At 35.9% G+C, this 25125-nt stretch overlaps 1 protein-coding gene across 1 annotated transcript in view; it reads left to right on the top strand.

Annotated features, from left to right (window-relative positions):
- Positions 1 to 23764, top strand: part of VPS39 (VPS39 subunit of HOPS complex) — a 31062-nt gene extending 7298 nt beyond the window's left edge. Inside the window, exons 9-25 of the mRNA XM_034417775.3 lie at positions 1277 to 1397; positions 1546 to 1666; positions 6089 to 6218; positions 8156 to 8298; positions 9084 to 9227; positions 12298 to 12439; positions 12869 to 12955; positions 13789 to 13862; positions 14936 to 15034; positions 15281 to 15398; positions 15693 to 15821; positions 16574 to 16676; positions 17388 to 17433; positions 19311 to 19460; positions 19800 to 19934; positions 20126 to 20217; positions 21812 to 23764. Of these exons, the coding sequence (XP_034273666.1) occupies positions 1277 to 1397; positions 1546 to 1666; positions 6089 to 6218; positions 8156 to 8298; positions 9084 to 9227; positions 12298 to 12439; positions 12869 to 12955; positions 13789 to 13862; positions 14936 to 15034; positions 15281 to 15398; positions 15693 to 15821; positions 16574 to 16676; positions 17388 to 17433; positions 19311 to 19460; positions 19800 to 19934; positions 20126 to 20217; positions 21812 to 21887 (1910 nt within the window). The 3' untranslated portion in view covers positions 21888 to 23764. The remainder of the gene's footprint in view (positions 1 to 1276; positions 1398 to 1545; positions 1667 to 6088; positions 6219 to 8155; positions 8299 to 9083; positions 9228 to 12297; positions 12440 to 12868; positions 12956 to 13788; positions 13863 to 14935; positions 15035 to 15280; positions 15399 to 15692; positions 15822 to 16573; positions 16677 to 17387; positions 17434 to 19310; positions 19461 to 19799; positions 19935 to 20125; positions 20218 to 21811) is intronic.
- The last annotated feature ends 1361 nt before the right edge of the window (positions 23765 to 25125 follow it).

Genomic DNA, 25125 nt, shown 5'->3' with positions numbered 1-25125 from the left:
AAAAAAGAACAATTTGTATATTATATAGTAATAAATTTTTGGCATGAATTCCCATTCTTTAAACAACAGTGATCATATTACAATTTTGTGAATATCAACCGAAATATTAAAGATACCCATGGATAAGGGTTCCATCTGCTTTGATATCAGCTTTTTTTGTACATTTGAGGAATCTGGTAAATATAGAAAATAAGTACTTGTTGAATTAATTTTTTTCTTAAATTCATTGGAATTATATTTAATATTTTAAACACACTTTATAATTCATTAATGTATGATATACTAGCATTTTATTCCAAAATTATTTAAGATAAAAAAGTAACAATTGTTTAAAGAAATTTGATTTAGGTTTAGATGTAACGAAAACGCATTCTGGTAATGGTAATTCGGGAGATTTATTTGAAGCCAGTGCACCCAGGCGAAACAAGTGTTTAATTGATTATACTGCCATCTCATATTTTATACAGCTTAAATGCATTCTGGAAATAAATCAGTCCGCTTAAATGCTGTTTTTGTGATAAGCTGATTTGAAGTATTAATGACGTTAATGACTCATGGTTTCCAGAAAAGAAAGGTTTACCAGCTGTTTTAAAATCTGTATTTTCCCAGGGTAAATGTTAGTTTTGTGAATAATAAAGGTTGAATTTTTATCTGTGTCTCAGCATCTTCTAAAGTTTCCTTGTGGACTTTAATACTGCATAAAACTGTTTAAAAGTAGAGACAACTTACTTCAGGAAGGTTGCATAATACATTTTTTGTTAGGATCATAATGATCTGCTGAATATGAGTTCTATGGAACTACTTAATGGTTGACAAATAATATTCTATTTACAATAGGTCTTATGCAAAGAATGCTAAACCAATACCACATATTAATCCAGTTAATAAAAAAATTGAGAAAAGACCATGCTTCGGCAAAACTTCTTTCAAGCTTTTCTAATGTGTCTCATCCTATTTCACAGGGTTGTTGTAGGAAAAAAGTAGGAAGAATGAGGGAAATGGCTAAGTTAAGTTCTTGGAGGAAAGGCAGTGTATAACTCTATTACATAAATATTGTAGTCTGTATATCAGAAACCCAGTAACATTAGCAGTCTCTTTTGAGTCCAATAAATACAATAGTTTTAGATGAAGTTATGCTGTTCTCATAAAGTACAGTAGTGTTAGAAAGAGAAATAATTAAAAAGCCAAGGGGGATAAAGAAAGTAATAAAACATTTGGTACTCTTGAATGGAAAGTTGTTTAGGTCTGTATACTGACTGTTTTGTTTCCATAATAGAACATCAGACTCCATACGTGGTCGCAGTATTGCCAAGATATGTAGAGATTCGTACGTTTGAGCCCCGTCTCCTGGTTCAGAGTATTGAATTAGATAAGCCACGCTTCATTACTTCTGGAGGGTAGGAAAGCTTTAGTTGCCTATTTTTCTCCTATTTTGCATATAAAATACTGTTGAATTATTAATTTTAAAGAGTTGTTGAGTAAAAGGGAGTGACCCTTTAATCTTATTAAGGTACATTGCTGACTGTATCTTTTTCCTTATTTTAGTCCTAATATTGTATATGTGGCCAGCAATCATTTTGTTTGGCGCCTCATTCCAGTTTCCATTGCAACCCAGATTCAGCAGCTCCTCCAAGATAAACAGTTTGAATTGGCTTTGCAATTGGCGGTAAGTGAAAGATTAAATATATTTTCAGTCTATAGTTGGGATCCTGTGTCATACTAAACCATAGTGAAGTATCAGTTGTATTTGGTTTAGTATGATGTGTGAACCTAGTCAATCGTGTTTTAAATAACTAACTGGGACTCACAAAGCCATATGTTAGTATGTTGACAGAACTTGAGTGAATCTTTGACAAATAATTACATTTATAAGTTGCTATCTAGTAAAAGTGCTATTTCAAGACAATTATTTGTTAATTAGGTACAGTGGGGCAAAAAAGTATTTTGTCAGCCACCAATTGTGCAAGTTCTCCCACTTAAAAAGATGAGAGAGGCCTGTAATTGTCATCATAGGTAGACCTCAACTATGAGAGACAAAATGAGAAAACAAATCCAGACAATCACATTGTCTGATTTGGAAAGAATTTATTTGCAAATTATGGTGGAAAATAAGTATTTGGTCACCTACAAACAAGCAAGATTTCTGGCTCTCACAGACCTGTAACTTCATCTTTAAGAGGCTCCTCTGTCCTCCACTCATTACCTGTATTAATGGCACCTGTTTGAACTTGTTATCAGTATAAAAGACACCTGTCCACAACCTCAAACAGTCACACTCCAAACTCCACTATGGTGAAGACCAAAGAGCTGTCGAAGGACACCAGAAACAAAATTGTAGATCTGCACCAGGCTGGGAAGACTGAATCTGCAGTAGGCAAACAGTTTGGTGTGAAGAAATCAACTGTGGGAATAATAATTAGAAAATGGAAGACATACAATCACCCCGGATCACCCCAACGATGCCCTTGAAGTGATGTCCCGGTGCCTGGAGGCCGTACGGATCTGGATGGGGAGGAACAGGCTCAGGCTCAACCCATCCAAGACTGAGTGGCTGTGGTTTCCGACGTCCCGATATAGTCAGTTGACGCCATCACTGACTATTGGGGGCGAATCATTGGCCCCCACGGAGAGGGCTCGCAACTTGGGCGTCCTCCTGGACTCACGGCTGTCTTTAGAAGAGCACTTGACGGCCGTGACCGGGAGGATTTTTCATCAGGTTCGCCTGATTCGCCAGTTGCGTCCCTTTCTGGATCGGGACTCTTTACGCACGGTCACTCATGCCCTTGTCACCTCCCGCCTGGACTATTGCAACGCTCTCTACATGGGGCTCCCCTTGAGGAGCACCCGGAGGCTCCAACTGGCGCAGAGTGCGGCCGCGCGGGTGGTAATGGGAGCGACATGGCGTTCCCATGTAACACCTCTCCTGCGCGAGCTGCACTGGCTCCCGGTGGTCTTCCGGGTGCGCTTCAAGGTTTTGGTTACCACCTTTAAAGCGCTCCATGGCTTAGGACCCGGGTACTTGCGGGACCGCCTACTACCACCAATAGCCTCCCACCGGCCGGTACGCTCCCATAGAGAGGGGCTCCTCCGGGTGCCGTCAGCCAAACAATGCCGACTGGCGGCCCCCAGGGGGAGAGCCTTCTCTGTGGGGGCACCTACTATCTGGAACGAGCTCCCCCCAGAGATACGGAGGATCCCGGATCTGCGCACCTTCCGCCGCGCCTTAAAGACCTTACTATTTCACCAGGCCGGCCTGGCCTAATTTTCCCCCTCTTTTATAAAAGATTTTTAAAATTTTAAATATTTTTTAGTATTTATATATTCAATTTTAAATTGGTTTTAAAAGTTTGGGGTTTTAAATTTGTCGGGGCCAAAATTATTTAATTTGATTTTATTCTATTTTTTAAATTTTGTATTGTATGTGTTTTTATTGTTTGGCTGTGCACCGCCCTGAGTCCTTCGGGAGTAGGGCGGTATAGAAATCTAATAAATAAATAAATACAAGACCACTGGTAATCTCCCTCGATCTGGGGCTCCACGCAAGATCTCACCCCGTGGGGTCAAAATGATCACAAGAACGGTGAGTAAAAATCCCAGAACCACACGGGAGGACCTAGTGAATGACCTGTAGAGAGCTGGTAACAAAGGCTACCATCAGTAACACACTACGCCGCCAGGGATTCAGATCCTGCAGTGCCAGATGTGTCCCCCTGCTTAAGCCAGTACATGTCCGGGCCAGTCTGAAGTTTGCTAGAGAGCATTTGGATGATCCAGAAGAGGATTGGGAGAATGACATATGGTCAGATGAAACCAAAGTAGAACTGTTTGGTAGAAACACAACTCGTCATGTATGGAGGAGAGAGAATACTGTGTTGCATCCAAAGAACATCATACCTACTGTGAAGCATGGGGGTGGCAACATGCTTTGGGGCTGTTTCTCTGCAAAGGGACCAGGACGACTGATCCGTGTACAGGAAAGAATGAATGGGGCCATGTATCGTGAGATTTTGAGTGCAAATCTCCTTCCATCAGCAAGGGCATTGAAGATGAAACACGGCTGGGTCTTTCAGCATGACAATGATCCCAAACACACTGCCTGGGCAACGAAGGAGTGGCTTCGTAAGAAGCATTTCAAGTTCCTGGAGTGGCCTAGCCAGTCTCCAGATCTCAACCCCATAGAAAACCTTTGGAGGGAGTTGAAAGTCCGTGTTGCCCAGCGACAGCCCCAAAACATCACTGCTCTAGAAGAGATCTGCATGGAGGAATGGGCCAACATACCAGCAACAGTGTGTGCCAACCTTGTGAAGACTTACAGAAAACATTTGACCTCTGTCATTGCCAACAAAGGATATATAACGAAGTATTGAGATGAACTTTTGATATTGACCAAATACTTATTTTCCACCATAATTTGCAAATAAATTCTTTCCAAATCAGACAATGTGATTGTCTGGATTTGTTTTCTCATTTTGTCTCTCATAGTTGAGGTCTACCTATGATGTCAACTACAGGCCTCTCTCATCTTTTTAAGTGGGAGAACTTGCACAATTGGTGGCTGACTAGATACCTAGTCTAGAGACTATATACCACTGTATATAATAATGAGTAACTGCAGAATTTATTTCTTATCCTCTAAACCTGTAAAATTTGGTTTAGTTTGATTCAGGTTGATTATAATAAGCTTTGGTTGAAACGTAGTGGAGATGAACAAATCAGGTTTATTTCATTAAATAAGAAAGTGTGGTTATATTTTGGGAACAATTCACAGTATGAAGCTATCCTGGCTTGCTTTAAAGTCTATAACCATAGTCTTTAAATTTGGAACAAACTTAAAATAAAAAAAACCTAGTTCTGTGAAAAATTTAATTAGTTTGACTTCTTATGCAAAATAAACAACTTGTGTGGGATAAAAAGGTTTATTAATCTGATTGTACTTACCTATGGAGAGGGCTACAAAAACACTTAAATGATAGTTAATACTGGTATTTCTTGTTTGCGAGAATCAATCACGCGAGCATTGCCGTATGCCAAAGGTGCACAACCTTTTTGAAATAACAGTATCACTTGCCTTACATTTATTTAAACCATGTTAATATTGTTGCTCCTCATTTCATATTTTTCTCCTCCTGTCACATTAGTTTACAACTTAGCAGTAATGTTGGGAGGGGTTTGGAGGACTGCGTTCAAGGCTTTGGAGTGTAGTTATATGCATCTCAGGAATTGGAGATTGTATACTGAGAACAGTAACTGTGAGTTATGTCACTGTTTGATCCATTCATTGCAGTTATTTTTTGAATACACTGGTTTTTTGTACTTCTTATTTAAGCCTACTGTGTGCAGGATGGATTTGATATAAATCGAGTTGATTTAAATCACAATTTAAATCATGATTTAAATCACTAGTAAAAAGGCTTGATTTAAATCAACTTGATTTAAATCATAATTTTTAAAGAGCAACTGTCATCTCTGCTACTCCTTTGACCCACTGTTGACTCACCGATAGTCCCAGTGTTGCAGAATATACAGCCTCATGCTACATAACTAAACTCCATTTCATGCTGAATAAACTAAATTATTTATGTATCTTAAATAGAAAACTATCTTAAGATAGATTTTTACCACAAAAGTTTTTTATTAAAATAAATTCGATAAAAATAAAAAAAATCTGAATTAAATAAAAAAAAAATCTGATTTAAATCAAAAAAATCTGATTTTTTTGATTTTTTTTAAAAAAATCATTGATTTTTATCCACCCTGACTGTGTGTTACTCAGATATTTATTATAGTCTCAGTGTTCATGGACTACAAATGTGACAACAAAGTTTACCATACTCAGGAAACTTATTTGTGTTCTTATTCTGGATAGCATAACTGAGATAGAAATATATCTCCTGGCTTGCATGAACAATTTTTTCTACAAGTATATTCAAATATACTTTTTCATTACCAAGGATCAATTTCCTTAAGAGCCAGTGTGCTATTTCCCAAAGGTTTGCATTTTTAATTCTTTATTTTTTATTTTTCTTTTCTACTTCAAGAGTTTATGGTGAATAAAGTATTTTTTTCTGCTTCTGTTTAAACTTGTTAGGATATGAAAGATGATTCTGACAATGAAAAACAGCAACAGATCCATCACATTAAGAATCTTTATGCCTTCAACCTTTTCTGCCAAAAGCGCTTTGATGAATCAATGCAAGTCTTTGCTAAACTTGGGACAGGTAGATTTTCATTTCCAGCCTTACTTTAAATTATGCAAGGAGAATTAAATACTACTAAAAGTTGTAAAAAGCTATAAATAAGCATTAGTGTTTGGATTTTTGTAAGAACATCCTGTGGAATGTTTCTTTTTGTTATTGCAGAGAAGACAAGAGAGGTACATTTCCTCTTGTAACTTCAGTCCCCTATGAATCTTCCCGGGAAGATTCTTGAAAATGCATAGCTGAACTGTAGAGCAAAATATCAAAATACTCTTCTGCCAATAGTCAACTAATAACGTTACATTTATCTTGCAATGTTGTGAGAGTGCCGCAAAAACATAGAAGCATTTTTAATATGGAAATAAGTGTTTCATGTGAAACCTAGCCATGGATGCCATTGGGTAAAAAGTAAGTTTATCAGCAGCAGTAACTTGATATCTTTTTTTAAAAAAAAAACGTATTTGTTTGCTGCCCATCTCACTGCAAGGTGACCCTATATTGAAAGAACACTCTTTATTATTTTATATTTGGAATTTCAGTAGTACTGAACTACAACAAATTCTTTTAAATGTTATGCATAGAATAAATAGTTTTAGGAAAGAAACAAAATAATAGAACTAAAATGGGCTATTTAGATAATCAAGTCTCTCATTTCATGTAGGAAGCTAAAGAATCAGTGACAAATGGATATACAACTACTTTGTATACTTCGTATACTTTATCTACTTTGGATAATTGGTTCCACTGTGAAGCTATTATTATTGTTAAAATGTTTAAACATTCAATTGGCATCTGTTTTTTTGTCACTTAAATCTATTGTTCCATGTCCTGTCCTCCAGAATGATAGATCGTTGGCTTTCTTCTGTTTGACAGTCCTTTCAGGCAGGGGTGAAATTCAAACTTTTTCCCTACCGGTTCTATGGGCATGGCTTGGTGGGCATGGCAGGGGAAGGATACTGCAAAATCTCCATTCCCTCCCCGCTCCTGGGGGAAGGATATTGCAAAATCTCCATTCCCACCCCACTCTGGGGCCAGCCAGAGGTGGTATTTGCAGGTTCTCCAAACTACTCAAAATTTCCGCTACCGATTCTCCAGAACCTGTCAGAACCTGCTGGATTTCACCCCTGCTTTCAGGCTTGGAAAAATATGATCATGTCCTCCTCAGCCTTCTCAAGACTGAATATTCCCAGTTCCTTGTCTCAAAGGACTTAATTTTGACCTGATCCTCATTAATCTTTTCTTGACTGGTTCAGTTTGTTTGAGTTTCCTTCACTATTCATATAAAACTGGATGTATTGTTCGACAAGGCTTTGACTAATGAATACAAAATCTAGTAAAGATATTGCTTCCCCTGCTTTGGAAACTACTTCTGTTGATGAAGCCTAAAACTGTAGCCACATTGTGCTGCTGACTCATTCAATTTGCAATCCACTACTATTGTGAAGTCTTTTTAAGTACTACCAAGCCAGGAATCCCCCATTTTATCCCTGCGTATTTGATTTATGTTTCCTAGGTGAAAAAACTCTTTGTTTCTGTTAAATGTCACTGTTATTTACAACCCATTTGTCTAATCTATACGATTATTTTGAATAGCGTATTGTTAATCGTTATCCTATGTTTAGATTGCCTACAATTTTGAAGTGCATTCTTTCAACCCCCTCGTTCAAGTTATTAATTAAAATGTTGAAGAATACAAAGCTCATGATTAAGCATAGTGAAATTCACTTGATATTTCTTTCCAGTTTAATTGACACTATTTATGATTTTCAAGCCAGCCATATATCTATTCATGTTGTTGAATCCGTAATATTTTACTACTGATATAGAGCTTAGTCAAATTAGTTTCTTTGTGATAAAAGAAAGTTTAGAGAGATAAGTATTGTGAATTTAAATTTGTTATAATTTGCATTTTTGTTGAAAATATTTTGACCTACCACATTTGTGGGGTTTTCTTTCAGATCCCACACATGTGATAGGTCTCTATCCTGAACTGTTGCCCGGTGATTACAAAAAACAGCTCCAGTATCCAAATGCAGTGCCAAGTCTCTCTGCAGCAGAGCTAGAAAAAGCACACCTAGCACTTATAGATTACCTAACTCACGTAAGCATTTAACTTTTTATTGTGTTTTCCCAATGGCTGCTTATGTTAGACACCAGCTCCGGATTTGTTTAAAAAGTGTAGAATGTCGTGTTCTTGATTTATTTAACATTTAAAATGGATTTGAGGGAGGGTAAGTTATGATCTGCTGGTTATATTAGAGCTTTGATATGAGAAGTCATCATGCTAAGAAAACGAAATTGCAGTTTCTCTGAATGAGCAACTTTCACTGCCTTGCTCTGTATTGGGGTGTCAAACTCAAGGCCCGGGGGCCAGATCTGGCCCGCGGGGCGACCCTGGAAACAGCGGAGAACTGGGCCACGGTGCCTCTGACAGCAAAAATGGAGCTCGGGAGGGCTGCACATGGCCCTCCTGAGTTCTGTTTTTGCTGGCAGAGGGCTGCAGGAAGATCCCCCCAGCCCTGCCTGGGCCACCACAGGTGCCCCTGACATGAGTGACATTGAGCTGGCCATGCCCACCCGGCCTCCTGAGGTTAAACACAACCCTGATGCGGCCCTCAATGAAATCGAGTTTGACACCCCTGCTCTGTATAGTGCAGAAGGTGAGTCCATGTCTCTGGAAGCTTGCAGTCAAGATTTTGGCCATTGGTAGAGAGAAGAGATGGAGTGGAGAGTCAAATGTAACAAAACAGTGGAAAAAGAAGATACAGAGAGATCTGTTTAATAAGAATTAAAGAGTACAGAAAAATTAGAAGAATGAGGCTTCATTGGTTTTTATTTTGAGTAATGTGGGCAGGGTGTAATCTTAACTTTATTTCCTCTTCACAGAAACGAAGTCAGTTAGTGAAGAAGCTGTATGATTCTGACCATCAGTCCACTACATCTCCCCTCATGGAGGGAACTCCTACCATCAAATCCAAAAAGAAATTGATACAGATAATTGATACTACACTGTTGAAATGCTTCCTCCATGTGAGTACCCTTCATCTTTTGAATTGGAAATTCAGAGTAGAAGTGAAATGTAAGTTTATAGTGAAATACTAATTGGGTATTAGAAAGATCTAAGGATACATATATATGGAGGAAGGAGACTGCTTTAGAAATTTCTTTCTTTTTTAGTTAATTCCAAAAAAATCCTTTGTCTTCAGGGGAAGTTCTAAAACATGATCAAACATTGCTTGCATTAAAGTGCTGATGAGATTTCATATCTAATATTGAATTAAAAAAATTCTTGTCTCAGTTCCTGATGGATTTGCAACTAAAAATCTTTTTAAAGTACAATCTGGAGGAGAGTGAAGAATCATATGAAATCTAATGGACAGTTCTTTTAAAATTATAAAAATCAGAAAATACTTTTAATTGTGGCTAAAATATTGTTCAGGTCATTAATACATATATCATTAGCTTCACTTTTTAAAATAGTAATTTTATTAAAAATTAAAACTACAATGATAAAAATTAATACAAACTAACAAAATAAAAAAGATGCAAATAAAAGTTATTTAAAAAATACAAAAGAAAAAAATAAAAATATAGTAAAGAATATATATATATATATATATATATTTGTTTAAGTTTTCACGGGTATGTATGTGTGTATAGTTAATATACTGGGACTCCCAACCAATCAGAATGAAAAGGTGGAGCCATCCCAGAATACCAGCACCAGATTTGAAATACCAACGTCAGTTAGTGCAAAATGAGTGCTGACATAAACCTGATGATGGCAGATGGGATTCTGCCGAAACGTCGCTTCTACCCTTTTAGGGATATATCCACAATTACACGGGAAGAAACCTGAAATATTAACTATACACACACACACACACACACACACACACACACACACACACACACACACACACACATATATATATGACTTCCCTTTATCATAATTATAAACCATTTTAGTAATTTATCACCACCTCTTAAAATACAATGAATCTCTTTTCTTATATCCCATCTCTTGTTTATAAACAAATTCTTAATAATCTTGTTATTTTACACTTGATCACAAAAGTCCATTGAGGATTTCCAGAGTTAACAACCTACATATTTTAACCTTGATCAAATAAACCAACTTCATATTCTATCCTTGTAGTTTTTATAGTTTTGATCTTTAGTCTCTTCAAATTATGTCCTAAAAACTTTTTTTCTTTGTCCCTTCCCATAAAATTCTTCAAAGTGTTAACAAGCCAATTGTAAATCTAATATAGAAAAGTATCAAGATTTGTCTCTTGGTTTGTTATTTCTATATCATTTTAATTATTAAGAAGTCAGCTGGGTTCTTTTGTATGTCCAATATAGCATCTTTTCCATAACAGTTTTGTAGCTTGTCATTTTAAAATTCATTTTCAGATCAGTCTTAATCTTGTTTGTTCCTCTCCCATAATGTCTTTTAAACACTATCTATAGAGACAGACACTCTTTAAAATTAAATTCTGAGTCTGTTCAAAAATATCAAATATTGTATTTTGTATAATAAGTCTAATTTAGGTGTTCTTCTTTAAATATAATCTTAATTTCCTTTTAGTTTGCTTAGTTTCTAAACTTCAAAGTCTCATCTTATCATTTTTTTAAAGAATTCAAAACAAAAGTGTTTCCCCACAGGAAAGATTCTTATAATTAATTCTTAACATTTTATTTTAAATTCATCTACCTTTAGTCAATTTGTAACTCTCCAAAATCAAAGTTGCTGTTTATTCCAAAAATGCTTCTAAGTCCTATAACTCATATTAAAACTTTTTTTTGCTAAGGATTGAAGGAAACTTTTTTGTTCTTTAAAACTTGTCGATACAAAGGTTCCTTATAGCCAAAAAGCAGTTAACAAGCGATTTCCAAAAGTTATTAAAAAGGAAGTATTCCTGTTTTTAAAGGGATTGAGCATTGGTTGAGCAAGATACCGATTCCCTCATCTCCCAGAGTTCTAAACCTCCTAGAAACTGCTGTCTTGCAGCTTCTTCAGAGGGAACACCTGTATGGAACACTTGTGGATGATTTCATGTTGTCTCCTTGTCTGGAGAGTAATTACAAAGAACCAGTCTATTACTTTTAGCAAAGAGTCTTCAGTTTGCCATTTTTCCCTAGAAGTCCTTCAGTTGTGAAGTCAAGAGGATTTGCTGAGGATGATGTTATGATGTCTTTATATTACAGCTGTCTTCATTCCTAGTGAAAATAACTATATATGCCTTGCAATGTTTGCTGTTCATTAGTTAATGGGCAAAAGGATATTGTAGGTTTGTGATAGTACCCTGTTTCCTCAAAAATAAGGCCTATCCTGAAATTAAACCTAGCATGTTTTTAAATGTGCACCTAATATAAGCCCTAACCCCCTCCCCCAATAAGTCCTATTTAAGAGCCTGTGCAGCCAGCCACCTGCCCATTCCGTCTGGTTGCTCAGGGTTCTGCGGCCATGAGGCGAGGCAAGGGGTGGAGCTGCCCCATGCGCCTCACACTGGCTTACTTCAGGCCCCTGCATCCAGGCCATCCACACCCCGACACCTGCCTCACGGGAGCCCACATGGCTGCCGGCGCATTTCTTGCTCACAGCCACAACAGAGCAGGAGGCCAAGTGGCATGCTAGAGTCCCTGCCATGAGGCGAGGCAAGTGTCGGGGTGTGGATGGCCTGGCTGTGGGGGCCCTGAGGTTAGCTGGTATGGGTGCGTGGGACAGCTCCGCCTGCCCTGCCTTGCAGTGGTGGCACTGATGCATCATGAGGCCTCCTGCCCCGCAAGCAAACAGAAGTGAGCCTCCCGTACATGGGGAAAAAAAATAAGACACCGCCCCAAAATAAGCCCTAGTGCATATTTTGGGGCCTAAAAGAAAATAAGACCTGGCCTTATTTTCAGGAAAACACGGCTACCTGTACATTGAAACTAAACACAGTAGAATAAGTGAGAAGGGTAGATTGCCATCCAATTTCTATTAATAACACAATCTCATTACTTGCAAAATAGTTTCATTACCTCATTTCTTTGATTCACATTTCATTTTGGTTATGTGAATTTGTTTCCAATTCCATTAAATTGCTTCTTATTACAGACAAATGTAGCCTTAGTGGCACCATTACTGAGACTGGAGAACAATCATTGTCATATTGAGGAAAGTGAGCATGTGCTCAAGAAAGCTCACAAATACAGTGAATTAATCATACTATATGAGAAGAAAGGTCTCCATGAAAAGGGTAAGTACTGAGAGAGGAAAGAAGGAACCAAAGGGGTGTCCATATCACTTTAAACTATTCATTTTTGGTAGTATAATGTATGAGCAAATTTTGCATAGAGTGAACTAGCAAGCGAGATCAGTATTTTTTTGATGGGGAAGGAAATTAGAGATTGCAGTGTGATGTTCATACTGGGCTATATAGTTTATAGTACAGCATTGTCAGATTTATCACCAGAGTGAAACTGACACCTGGCATGTATATTTCTGTTCAGATGTTGTAGATGGCCCTCAAAGCAGCTATGTTGAGCATTGAAAAGGATTCCACACTATAATGCTTTTGAACAGCAAGTTTGGAAGGATACTTCACAGGATAGTCCTTCAAATAGTTTTTTCACAATCCTACTGTTTAACTTAAAAGATAATGAAATAGAGTTTTATTTTGCTGAAGCCTTGCAGGTACTAGTAGATCAGTCCAAGAAAGCTAATTCTCCCTTGAAGGGCCATGAAAGAACTGTTCAGTATTTACAACATTTGGGTGAGTGAAGTTGATTTACTTTCTTTGCAGTTGGTGTTGTGGCATATAGTATTATTTCATGTATCAAGAAAAATGGTTAATGGTTATCATAAAAGTAAACAAACAAAAATGTAATGATTGGGTTTATTCCCATCATAACAATATTTAAGTTCATGTTATAAAATAAGAAATTAGAAGATAATGTTTACATGAAAATCGGTGAATAGCATTTTTTTCTCAGCGCAAGTTAACATTTTTCTAAAAAATTTCCACCAAGCACCAACCATCAAGCTCAGAGAAGCACCAAGGACCCCACAAAAGTATATCTGGCAGGAGTTTTTATAGCATCTCCAGAAATTGTTGTGATAATCATGGTATGTGTAGCAGTAAGAAAGCTGTGACCTAAAAATCAGGAGTGGGGAGAGGTATTTAGAACTCCCTTGGATCCTGCAGAGTGTATGCTCTGGGTTCTTTCAGTTAAGCAATGCCATCTCCCAGGTCCCTAGAAGCTCACCTTCTCTGTCATGCAAATATATTAGCAAAAAAAAGTCTCCAAGTTTTAAAGAGACTTGATGAACTTGCTAATAGAGGAGGGCTGGATAGTTCCTTACTCAATTCTGAAGATAACAGCTAAATTTTGATATTAAAACTAACGAAAGGAAGTATCTATGAATCTTGCTTCTTTGATTGTCCTCTGCAGTTAAGAACCTTAATGGTGCCTGTGTATGTTCTCTCCCTCCCTCCCTCTTTAAAAAAAGTTGTGTTAGAAAGATGTGTCAAGTCATTTGCACCATATTCTGTCATTGTGTTACTTTTGTAGTTCTTTAATGTGACGCCTTTGTTTTATACTGTAGGAACAGAGAACTTGAATTTAATATTTTCCTATTCGGTTTGGGTACTTAGGGATTTTCCTGAAGATGGATTAAAAGTAAGTACACTTGGATACATTTAAAAACAGGAGGAAGGGTTCTCTTCACTGACCATTATGATAGCAAAGTAAATAGTCTTAGGTAGGTTGCTGCCAGTTTGACTAATATTCCTAAAGCTATTAAATAGGTTAAGAATTACTTTTAATTATTATGACTATATACTCCACATGGGGACTACTTTGAATAACAATTTATCCTCAAAGATAAATTATAAATTATATTGTAATCCATTCAAAAAGAATGAAGCGTTTGTTTGGTAGGCAGTACAATTTCAACTATGTAGCATCTAATTGACCTCATTCAGAATATTTGCAGAGTTAATTTCAGGTTTTAACAGAATATCTTGCTTTTCTATATATGACACTAAGTTTGGATTATAATATTGACCATACAAAGAAACTAAAAACTATATAAAAAGTCTCAAGACTTTTTCAAGTAGAAAGGTCACTTGGAATTTGGGGACAAGATGGATTTTGCTTGAAACAAATGCTTTGTGTTCCGATATGCTAATTTCCCATTCCTTTTTATTAAAATTCTTTATTAAAACAATTTGGGCAAAGAGCTTGACAGAGCTAAAAACGTGATGGTGGGTATACTGTTACCTTCAGGCTCTATATTAAGGCCCTAAGATAAATAAGGTTCATCAGCTCCGTAATAGCAAATCATAAGAAATACAAAGAGAATGATGGATTGATTGGAAAGATATTGATTAGTCTTTGAGAAGATTAAAGAAAAATAAATCATAGATATTTGGTCAGAGAGTATTGTATATTTCTTTTATTTGTTACTATTTCTGCTTCTAGGAGCTCAAGGTGGCTTAAATAACATTCCTGCCTTCCTGTTTTTGCCTAACTTAATAGTCCCCTGGGGCAGGTTGAGTTGAAAGATAGTGACCACCCTAGAGTCACCCAATGACTCAATCAGGGTTAGGGTAAGCTAAGGTAGCATCCCAAGTCTTATCCCAATAGGGTAGCCCTTATATATAATACGGTGGTCTTGTTTTTTGAACTTTAATAAAATCAGAGTAAGTATGCAAATATCATCTTTGGAAATTCAACCATTTGTTTGGCAGATATTTACAGAAGATCTTCCTGAGGTAGAATCCCTCCCACGAAAAAGGATTCTGAACTTCTTGTTAGAGAATTTTAAAAACCTCACCATTCCTTACTTGGTAAGAACTAAAATTGTAAAAATCTACTTTTTAAAAATCTCATATTTTATTTCTCATACTGTCTAAATTATTTACAAAAGAAATAATTTTAGCCATCTTTTTTAAATTAAAAAATAATTTCTAATAGTTAGATAAGGAGACACATAGTTATTTTGAATTCCTGATGATCACATTTTGAAGTATTACAAAATTCTAGAGATACGTAGCATTAACTTTTATATTCAGTATATGTACATGTATTTCCAGGAGCATGTAATTGATATCTGGAATGAGTCTGGTTCAGAGTTTCACAATTGTCTGATTCAGCTCTACTGTGAGAAAGTGCAAGGCCTAATGAAGGAATATCTCACTTCTTTCCCTCCAGGTATTTTCATCTGTGATTTATATTATTATGCATAACCAGAAGCAAGAGTAGAGTTGGGATTGTTGCAGAGGGGAGCTCCAGTGATTCTGGAGTATATGGGTAGTGCTGTTTGGTTGCTCACTTAAGTAAGAGAACATTTTTAGAAGATCTAGGGAAATCTTAACTTTATATTGATCATTTCCAGTCAAGGAAGAAAAAATGTTTATGTGCATTTTAGTAGAATATTACAGAGAGCCAAACATAAAGAACAGCAGTAAGACATATTTAGTCACATATGAAATTCTTTTCTGACAGATGAAACACCAGTGCCAGCTGGTGAGGAAGAGGGGGAGCTTGGAGAATACCGGAAAAAACTTCTTTCCTTTCTCGAGAGTTCCAGTTATTACAATGCTGAGCAACTCATCAGTGACTTTCCCTTTGATGGTAAGAAGTAGTCACTCACCCATGCTGTGCAACATTTACAGTATTTAAGGGATTTATTTTTTTTTAATATTTAACTAAGAGGATTACCACCTATGTCTGTATCAGCCTGTTATTTAAGAGCTGTTCTATAAAAGCCATAGGCTTTAGTCTACAGATTGATAACAAAAAAAACCCTGCAATCTTTGATTAATCTTTGATTTCATATATAAAAAATGGCTCAATAGGGAATTATGTTGATGTGCAATAGAATAAACTAATGAATTTTTGTGTTGGAAATAACTTCTAAAATAGTTAAAAGCATAGAATTGTCTGGCTAGCTAGGCTAGTTAGCTATCATTAATATTATATTCTTTAATCTTTGTTAGCCACCCAACGTTAAATTTGTAAGATGGGCAGCCATATGAATTGATTTAAATAAATAAGGAAAATGCAACTAGACATGTCTGCAAAAATAATCAACAGTTTTCTGATCTATGATTGTAATTAAAGATTTGATTTAGTCAGTAGTCATTTCTGAACTTAGAAGGCCTAGAAAAAGACAGAGTAGTTTTGAAAGATTTGAAGAGTGGTGCTTTGCAGAGCCTCTCTTTTGAATGATTTGCAGTCCCGTAATTTAAACAGCAATGCATATTTTATTCCAAATTCCTCCATTGGTTCTTTCCTTCTTTCTTCTTCACTACTATACATATTCTTACAGACTGCTTTATAAACTTTATTGCCACCGAATGCTAGTTTTCTCCTCCTACCCTCAGGTCTCCTAGAAGAACGTGCATTGCTCTTGGGACGGATGGGAAATCACGAGCAAGCTCTATTTATATATGTTCACATCCTGAAGGACACCAAGATAGCTGAAAAGTATGAGCATGCTTTGTAATCTTTGAAACCGATAACCATCGACTTATTGGCAACTGTTATTAGACCATCTTGTTTTCAACTACATAGCTTCTCTACTTTGTTGTTGATGCAAAACTAAATTTAAAGTTTATGTAATCGCAGTGCATAATAATAGTTTCAGTGTCACTGTAATGAACAAGAATGTTTTGATAATCTTGGCAGTTCACTCCAACAGTCTAGAAAGATTACAATTTGCATACAGTTTCAAAGAAGTATAGCTGACCTATATGGTTTTGCTATGAATTTTTATTGATACAGATTTGAAAGGGATTCCAAGCAAGAAAGAAATATAGGCAGATTCAAGTTAAAATCTGAAATCATTGTCCAAAATTTCTGAAGTCTTTAAAGAGAGTTGTGAGAAATGTCGATAACATTTAAGAGATTTTGAACTTGTTTCTTTTGAAATTATGTTGGAATTTATAAGTAAATCTTCAGTAAAATGCATTCAGCAAAATTTACCAGATCTCTAATTTTATGAAATTAAATATTCTCCAATAACTCTTGTTTTTTCGAGAGTAATTACACCTGTTCAATATTTTGCCAAATGAGAAATCTGTTTGAATATCTTTAGCATTTGCTATCAACTGATTGATTAAAATTCAAAATATGTAGTTTATAATATGCTAGGCTTCTGTTCAGGTTTTGCTCTGAATTTCTTTTTGTTGTTTTCAGTTACTGTCACAAACACTATGACCGAAACAAAGATGGCAGTAAAGATGTGAGTAACTTGTTTTTCAACATTTTAAAGTTAATGCCCTGTGTTTATTAAACACATATCTGATATTTACTACATAATTAAATGCAGATGATAGATAAGTGCTATTAAAAATAATAATAAAGGCAGGATGGGGATGTGGAAGAAGTAAGATCAAAATGAGAATGAATCTTTAAACCATTGTCCTTCCTGCAGTACTAATTATAATAGCTCCAACTACTTTTCCACTTGCTATTGCAATGTATGACTGTGAAAGTTGGACCATAAGGAAGGCTGAGCGCGAAAGAATTGAAGCCTTTGAATATGGTGCTGGAGAAGACTCCTGCGAGTCCCTTGGACTGCAAGGCGATCAAACAACAACCTCCCACTGGCCAATACGCTCCCACAGAGAGGGACTCCTCAGGGTGCCATCGGCCAAACAATGCCGACTGGCGACACCCAGGGGGAGAGCCCTCTCTGTGGGGGCACCAGCCCTCTGGAATGAGTTGCCCCTAGAGCTCCGTCTTAGCCCTGACCTGCATACTTTTCGCCGTGCACTTAAGACCCTCCTATTCCAGCAAGCCGGACTGGCCTAATATGATTTTTTATTATGGGTGTATGTATGTTTTAACTTGCGGGCCAATTTTATATATTGATTTTAATTGGTTTTAAATTTTATAAATCCATGTATTTTAATATGGCTGTACACCAGCCTGAGTCCTTCGGGAGAAGGACGGTATAGAAATCGAATAAACTCAAACTCAAACTCAAACTCAAACTCAAACTCAAACTCAAACTGATCGTCCTAGAGGAGATCAACCCTGGCTGCTCTTTAGAAGGCCAGATCCTGAAGATGAAACTCAAATACTTTGGCCACTTAATGAGAAGGAAGGACTCATTGGAGAAGAGCCTAATGCTGGGAAAGATTGAGGGCAAAAGAAGAAGGGGACGACAGAGAATGAGGTGGCTGGATGGAGTCACTGAAGCAGTAGGCGCGAGCTTAAAAGGACTCCGGAGGATGGTAGAGGACAGGAAGCCTGAAGGAATGTTGTCCATGGAGTCGCAATGAATCGGACATGACTTCGCAACTAACAACAACAACAAAAAAAAAATTGATCTATTGATTTTGTTGGAATAAATTTGCAGATTGAGACTGAACTCACATTTGAAAAGCCATTATGCAATAATTAGATAAAAATAGTGAAATAGAGGAATGCTTAATTTAATTTGGCAAATCAAAGAATATAATTTTGCATTGGATTAAAAAGTTGCTTAAATGCTATAAAGAACATAATAATGGATTGTTATTATTTGGTTAGCTGCTTTTTTATATTGGTATTTAAGGTCCAATCTAGAAGCCAGTGTAATTTATAAGATCAGTGTTACATATCCCAAGCTATCTCTGTAAATTCTTACCAACTGTGTTCTGCGTTAACATTCTTCATAAATAGTTTTTTGTAGAATGTTAGGCCAGAGTCATTTTTCTCCTCAGTTCTGTTCTGGCAGAACTATCTCAATCTACTGAATGAAACCATTGGTTTCATCAGCTTTAGGCTAAGAGTGCTATGGCTATATGGAACCAGTTAGCATCCATTTTACAGCCCCCAAAGTGGTGGCTGAAAGTGTCAAAACTTTTTTTTTTCATCCTGGCAGTTTGGGATAGATGTATTTATTTGTTTATTTTCAGTGTTCATATATCAGCAGTACACGAGGATAGTTTACCTGCTGTTACCTAAAATCATATTTTCACCCATTCTCTTTAGCTCCACTTTTTTATACAATTGTATAGAATTATAACTAGAATAGGTTTCCCTCTGTTGGAGAAAGACATACTTAACAGCAAGTTATTTTGGAGGGTTTAAAAAAAAACCCCACACAATGGTTTGTTCTGTGTGAAACAGGTGTACTTGTCTCTGCTCCGAATGTATCTTTCACCACCTAGCGTTCATTGCTTGGGACCAATCAAGATGGAACTCTTAGAGCCACAAGCCAATCTTCAAGCTGCATTGCAGGTTTTGGAACTTCATCACAGCAAATTGGACACTACTAAAGTAAGTTTTTCTTAATTTTGCTTTTTTAGATGGGAAACATTTTAGATTGTAGTGCTGGATAAAAAGAATGCTGTTCTAGTTGAAATACTTACTCTCCATCTACAAGCACTCTCAAAAGGAGAGTGAAGGAGTTTATAAAACATTGCAACATTCATTCTATTATCTCCAATCTATGGACATATAAGTTGTGGCTGGAGATTTCTCCTATATTTATGAGCATGCTTAGTATTAGTGTAAAATAAAACGCAAGTTAGAAAATTGGAATCATATTTTTATTTAGCTGTTTGTTTGTTTGCTGATGTGATTTCTTCTTCAATTATCATTTTATTGTATTTCTAGGCAATAAATCTCCTTCCAGCCAATACTCAAATTAGTGAGATCCGAATATTCTTGGAAAAAGTCCTTGAAGAAAATGCCCAAAAGAAGCGATTCAATCAGATACTTAAAAAGCTTCTCCATGCTGAATTCTTGCGAGTATGTGTCAGATCTTTTTTCCTTATCAATGATTATAAGAAAGAAAGCTAAAACATGGAACAGGATAACATTATTGTTATTCCAGAGATCCCCATATCCCCATACTAGTTAAAGGACCATATCTGGTTTTTTTTCCTCACGTGCTTTTGAAGGAATTATTCTTTTCTAAAGTTATTCTTATTTTGCGAAAGGTGCAGGAAGAACGGATTTTACATCAGCAGGTGAAATGTATAATCACAGAAGAAAAAGTTTGTGGTGTGTGTAAAAAGAAGATTGGAAATAGGTATGTTAAATTACTATTAGGAAACGAGAAGAAATTGCTGCCCAATCTGTTTTTGCAGATTGTTGAGTTCTGACAGTATAGTCTTTCTTTGGTTGCTTTTATGGAAATGTTCGTAGAGAGATTGGTTTCCTTATATATAGTTTCATAACTTACCTTGTAAAATGGCAGTCTTTCTTACATGGAAGCAATACAGGATATAAGCCCTTTAAATATAGTCATATATGAAAGATGTCATTCAAATGAAGGATTTAATAACTTTAGATTTTATATCTACACACTTGTTCCATCTAGCTGGGCTGGCTTGATCCCACCCTCTCAGTTTTTTAATCAAATTTCGGTTTTAATTGGGTTGTTTTAAATTCGGGCCAAAATTATTTAATTGTTTTTTAAAATGTTTTTAAATTTTATATGCTATGTTTTATCCTGGCTGTACACCGCCCTGAGTCCCGCAGGAGAAGGGCGGTATAGAAATATAATAAAATAAATAAATAAATAATAATAAATATCCTTTTTAAGTGATGTCAATCCTTTAATTTTGAAATAGGTTTTATTTAAATGATTCTTTTCAAGGTCTTATGCTTGCAAATCTCTCTTATTTTATATTAGAAATGTGCTTCAAATATGTTCAGATTTACAGCTGAGTCATAAATGATTACTGTGTTAAAATGTTCTTGAATGAATCAGTTCCTTAAGAAGCAGTGCAGCTAGTTTACATTCTTTGTTTAGTCCCACATTCTGTTCTGATGTTCTATGGTAAAAACTAAAGGCTCCTTCAGATCAATCTCAAATTCTGGTAACTCCTGGACATATTCACTTATAAATTTTGTGGCAACATTACAGAGCTGGTTTGCTGTTGCTTTCTAGGGTGTTTTTTCAACTTCCCAGTCAAGCCTGTAGCTCAGGATTCCCTGGTGGCCTTCCATCAAAATATTAACAAAGTACAACCTTGATTAGCTTTGGAGCCCAGACAGGATCAGCCAGATGCTGCAACCTGTTTAGGCCATTATTATATAATTTAGCATTTTTATTTTCAAAAAGGGTGCTAGTTTCACCACCATATTCTTTATTATTGGGCTGTTTATACATGGTAGGATTTTGCCTTCCTTCTGTCTTATAGACTGCAATTTTCATCTTGTGTTCAGTTTTTAAATCTGCTTGTTCAGTTATAAATCACTCTTATGTCCTTCCGTATTATCTTATAGAGTCCTGCTTCACAACATTATAGCTTCCCACTCTGTACAGAGCTTTATGAAGTTGGCAGCATTTGTCTGAGATTCAAACTTTCTTCCAAATAGCTTTGTAATTAAAAAAGTAAAGCTGTTATTTGCAACCACAGAAGGAAAGCACTACTGTACATAAAGTACATAGTGCTTTACATAAACACAAAGGGACAAAGACATTGGAGTAAGGCATTAAAAATTTCAACAAAAAGAGATATTATTACAAATATACCTATGGAAAGAATTGATTTATGTAAGAGGTATCTGTCGCATATGTGTAAAAATGGCAGGACATGTTTTATAAGGAGCACCAGAAATAATTACTATAAAATTCTATATTTAAACTGATACGCTGTTTTCTTTTCTGCTTATAGTGCCTTTGCCCGGTTTCCTAATGCAGTTGTTGTGCATTATTTCTGCTCCAAAGATGTTGGCTCAATGGATACCTGAAAGCATTGCCACTCATTACATGAACTAGATGGTTACAATGGTCATATGGCAAGAGAAAGAACATTTGATAAGCAGTTTGATTTCTCTAAAGAATCTTCTGAGGCATGTTGCTTGCAAAGAGCTTGAGCCCTCCATTGCTTCACTGGATGATTTCTAATTTGCCCAGCGTGGACTGAACAACAACAAAAAAACTGGTTTAAACTATAGTTAGATACACTTAGTGGCAGGTTAACCTCATAGTACTTCAGTTTGAGGAAGAATGCAAACTAAATATGTAATGGCTTGCTGTTACACTCCAGATTTATAGGAATTCCTATTAAAGGAAAACTGATGCTAAACATTAATGACAGGAGCAAAAGCATTTTTGGTACAAGTCATCATTCAGATCCAAGTTGAGAAAAAAATCTTATATTTTATCAGTGTTGTATTAAAATCTACTTTCATCAGCCATTTGGAGGCAGGTACTACCAAAAAAGGCTATACTTAGATTTCCTTTCCTTCTGATATTGGAAAAAAGGTAGATACTGATAAGAAAACTTTGTATCTGAAGAGATCATCAGCAGTAATAGTTCCAAAGGAACTAATCTCATACAATATGATCAGAGTTGGTACTTTTGGTTTATTTTATTTTTTTGAAAATACAAATGGGCTTACTATTTGCACTGTGTTTTGTCACTAACATTATGAACGTAATAAAAATGGCAACAGTTTTTGAAGGAAAACTAGCACTTGCACTTTTTACAGAAAAGAGAAAAAAGTGATCTTTTGAGATTTTAAAGAGGGCAGGTTTTCATATTGCTGGAACATCTGATCTCTGTTTAAACACAACATTGTAGTGAAATATTTAAGCCTTTTGTGCACTTCCCCCTTCAGGTAAAAGCAGACGCTTATTTAATGTCAGTATTTTGAATTTCTTATACCTGTTCAGATTGGTGCTCTTTGGTTGCTTGATGTACCTAAATCACTTTTTTATGTTGGAAGAAACTGCTTACTGTTACATACTGGAGTTTAAATCTTTGTTGTGAAGGGATAAGGTTGGGAGTATTCACATAAAGATAAACTCAGGAGCTAAATGTGGAATTACTTCAATTTAGTTCGGTGTTGTTTTACTTTATTGTATTTTGTAAAATTGATAATGCAATTGTGGCACATGATCCATTTACTGAGCTGGCCTAAAATGTAAGGATGGCCCAAGAAAAGTTGGTTAAGATTTTCTTTTTATAATGTTTGAATTTCAGTTATAATATATGCTTGTTATGGTTAGAAATGAACAAGGAGAAATTTAGAACATAATATACTGCAAAAACAGCTTGGTATTTTGTAATATTTGTTTTCCTGATAACCTTTATTCTATTTCCAATGGAGTCAGTTCCAGAGAGCATATCTCTTTCTGATTATGTGCAGTTAATTCAATATTACTGCAGGTTTTAGGATTCATTCATTTGTAAAATTAAGTACCATTTTCAATGTGTGTGTGTGTGTAGAACAAAGTAATTATCTTCTTCACATGGAAGAAATACAGAGCTATTGGAGCATTTATACTCAAAAACCTTTATAAAATAGAGCAGATAACTCTTTGGAGATTAACAAAGGACAAAGGACAATTATTGCAAAACAAATTAGGAGCTTTGCTGACCATTCTGACACACTAAAGTGTGTTTGCTGCCAAGAAAATAGTGAGCCACTGAGGCTTCTGGTAAGTATTTTGTTTTTCCTTCACAGCAAAGTTTTTATGTGCCTTGGCTCAGCTTCCTGTATCCTTGGAGGAGATGTTGCTTGTGTTTTTATTGCCTGCTGGTAGCCTTGTATAAGAATATGGGACTCACCAATTGTACAGCGGGCTCCTTTGAAGCAATAAAGTATAACGTTTTGAGAAATTGGCACTGCTATCTGTTTTTCCCTGTATTTCCTGTTTGAAATCAGTGGTGTGTGTAAGTACTGTCCAAGAGTTTAGTGTGAAATAAGTATTGTGCTGATAGTGAAGTTCTAAAAACTTCTGTTCAGGAATATCTCTCTTAAACTGCTGTACAAGTTTATGAAGTTCAGCTTAACTTTATTTGCCTTCATTGATGAAGTTCAGTTTAACTTGTAGATAAAGTCTTGTTCAATTTGATCTCAAATGTCTGGCCTTTTGTTCTCCACAGGAATACAGAAGTGGTTTGCAGCTTGTCACCTTTTGGGATGGTTTTCACCTGCTCAGTCTAATTTATAGCCCTGTAACCTATGGCAAACTGAATATTGTTATACAGATAGACACGCATAAAAGCTCTCCTTTCCAATTATTAACCAGACCTGATTCTGAACCTAGATAAGGGTAGCTATTTAGTTTGTATTATCTATATTTTTAACCATGGTTTTATTATCTTTTTAAAAAGATGCTGTTGATGTTGAAAATAAATCCTTAAAGAAACATTCCCTTTACATTTCTAAACCAGTTTTATCATAAGGTAGAAGAGAAGGAGAAAGTAGCATTCTAGGCAGCCTATTGATCTAGTGGATCTGGTTATTCAGGGGGAAATGAGCTGAGTTCTTCAGGAAAAATACTATGATTTTTCATATTCAGAGCATTTAATGTGCATAAATATAGTAGAGACTGAGCATATGTTGAAAGTAAAGTCAATGAGCCATTGTGAAACCGCCAGGAAATACAAATCGGACCCGGTTTATTCATACCCTGTAATGAAGTGAGCAAGTGGAAGCTTTTCTTCGCTTGAAAAATGAGATCTCATTTTATTAATCATTTTGGTTCAGGATCACTTTATTTTCTTTCAGTGTTTTTTTTTTTCTCCTTTGGAATATGAGAAGTGCCTCAGTTTCTACTTACAAATGTATTTTGTAAAAAAACCAGCTGATTTATGTGTCCCAATCACTTCCCTAAGCTGACAAACTTAATCTTCAGATTGTGATGATTCATTTAGTAACCATTTGAAGTTATGATTGCATTGAAATAGGTGACTTAAGACTAGTCCTCTTCAATGGGAATGCATGTGGGCAAAGGATTTAAAATTTACATTAATTATAACTTGAAAGAATTTTTTAATAAAATGATTAATCATTGATATTTAACACCTGATAAATTGTCAAAGATGTATGCTAGAAATATAAAAAGAATTTTCTACCATCTTTGGTGAACTTGTGACAAAGCAAAGATATACTGGGGAAAGATTCATATTTTAATATAGAAGATTCTTAAAATGAATATAGAAATAAAAGCAGAGACTTCTAGATTTAATGGACA

This window comes from Pantherophis guttatus, chromosome 1, assembly GCF_059756535.1.
Source record: "Pantherophis guttatus breed Tessera chromosome 1, ASM5975653v1, whole genome shotgun sequence".
Taxonomy (NCBI): Eukaryota; Metazoa; Chordata; class Lepidosauria; order Squamata; family Colubridae; genus Pantherophis; species Pantherophis guttatus.
This window is presented reverse-complemented; position numbering and strand designations above follow the sequence as displayed.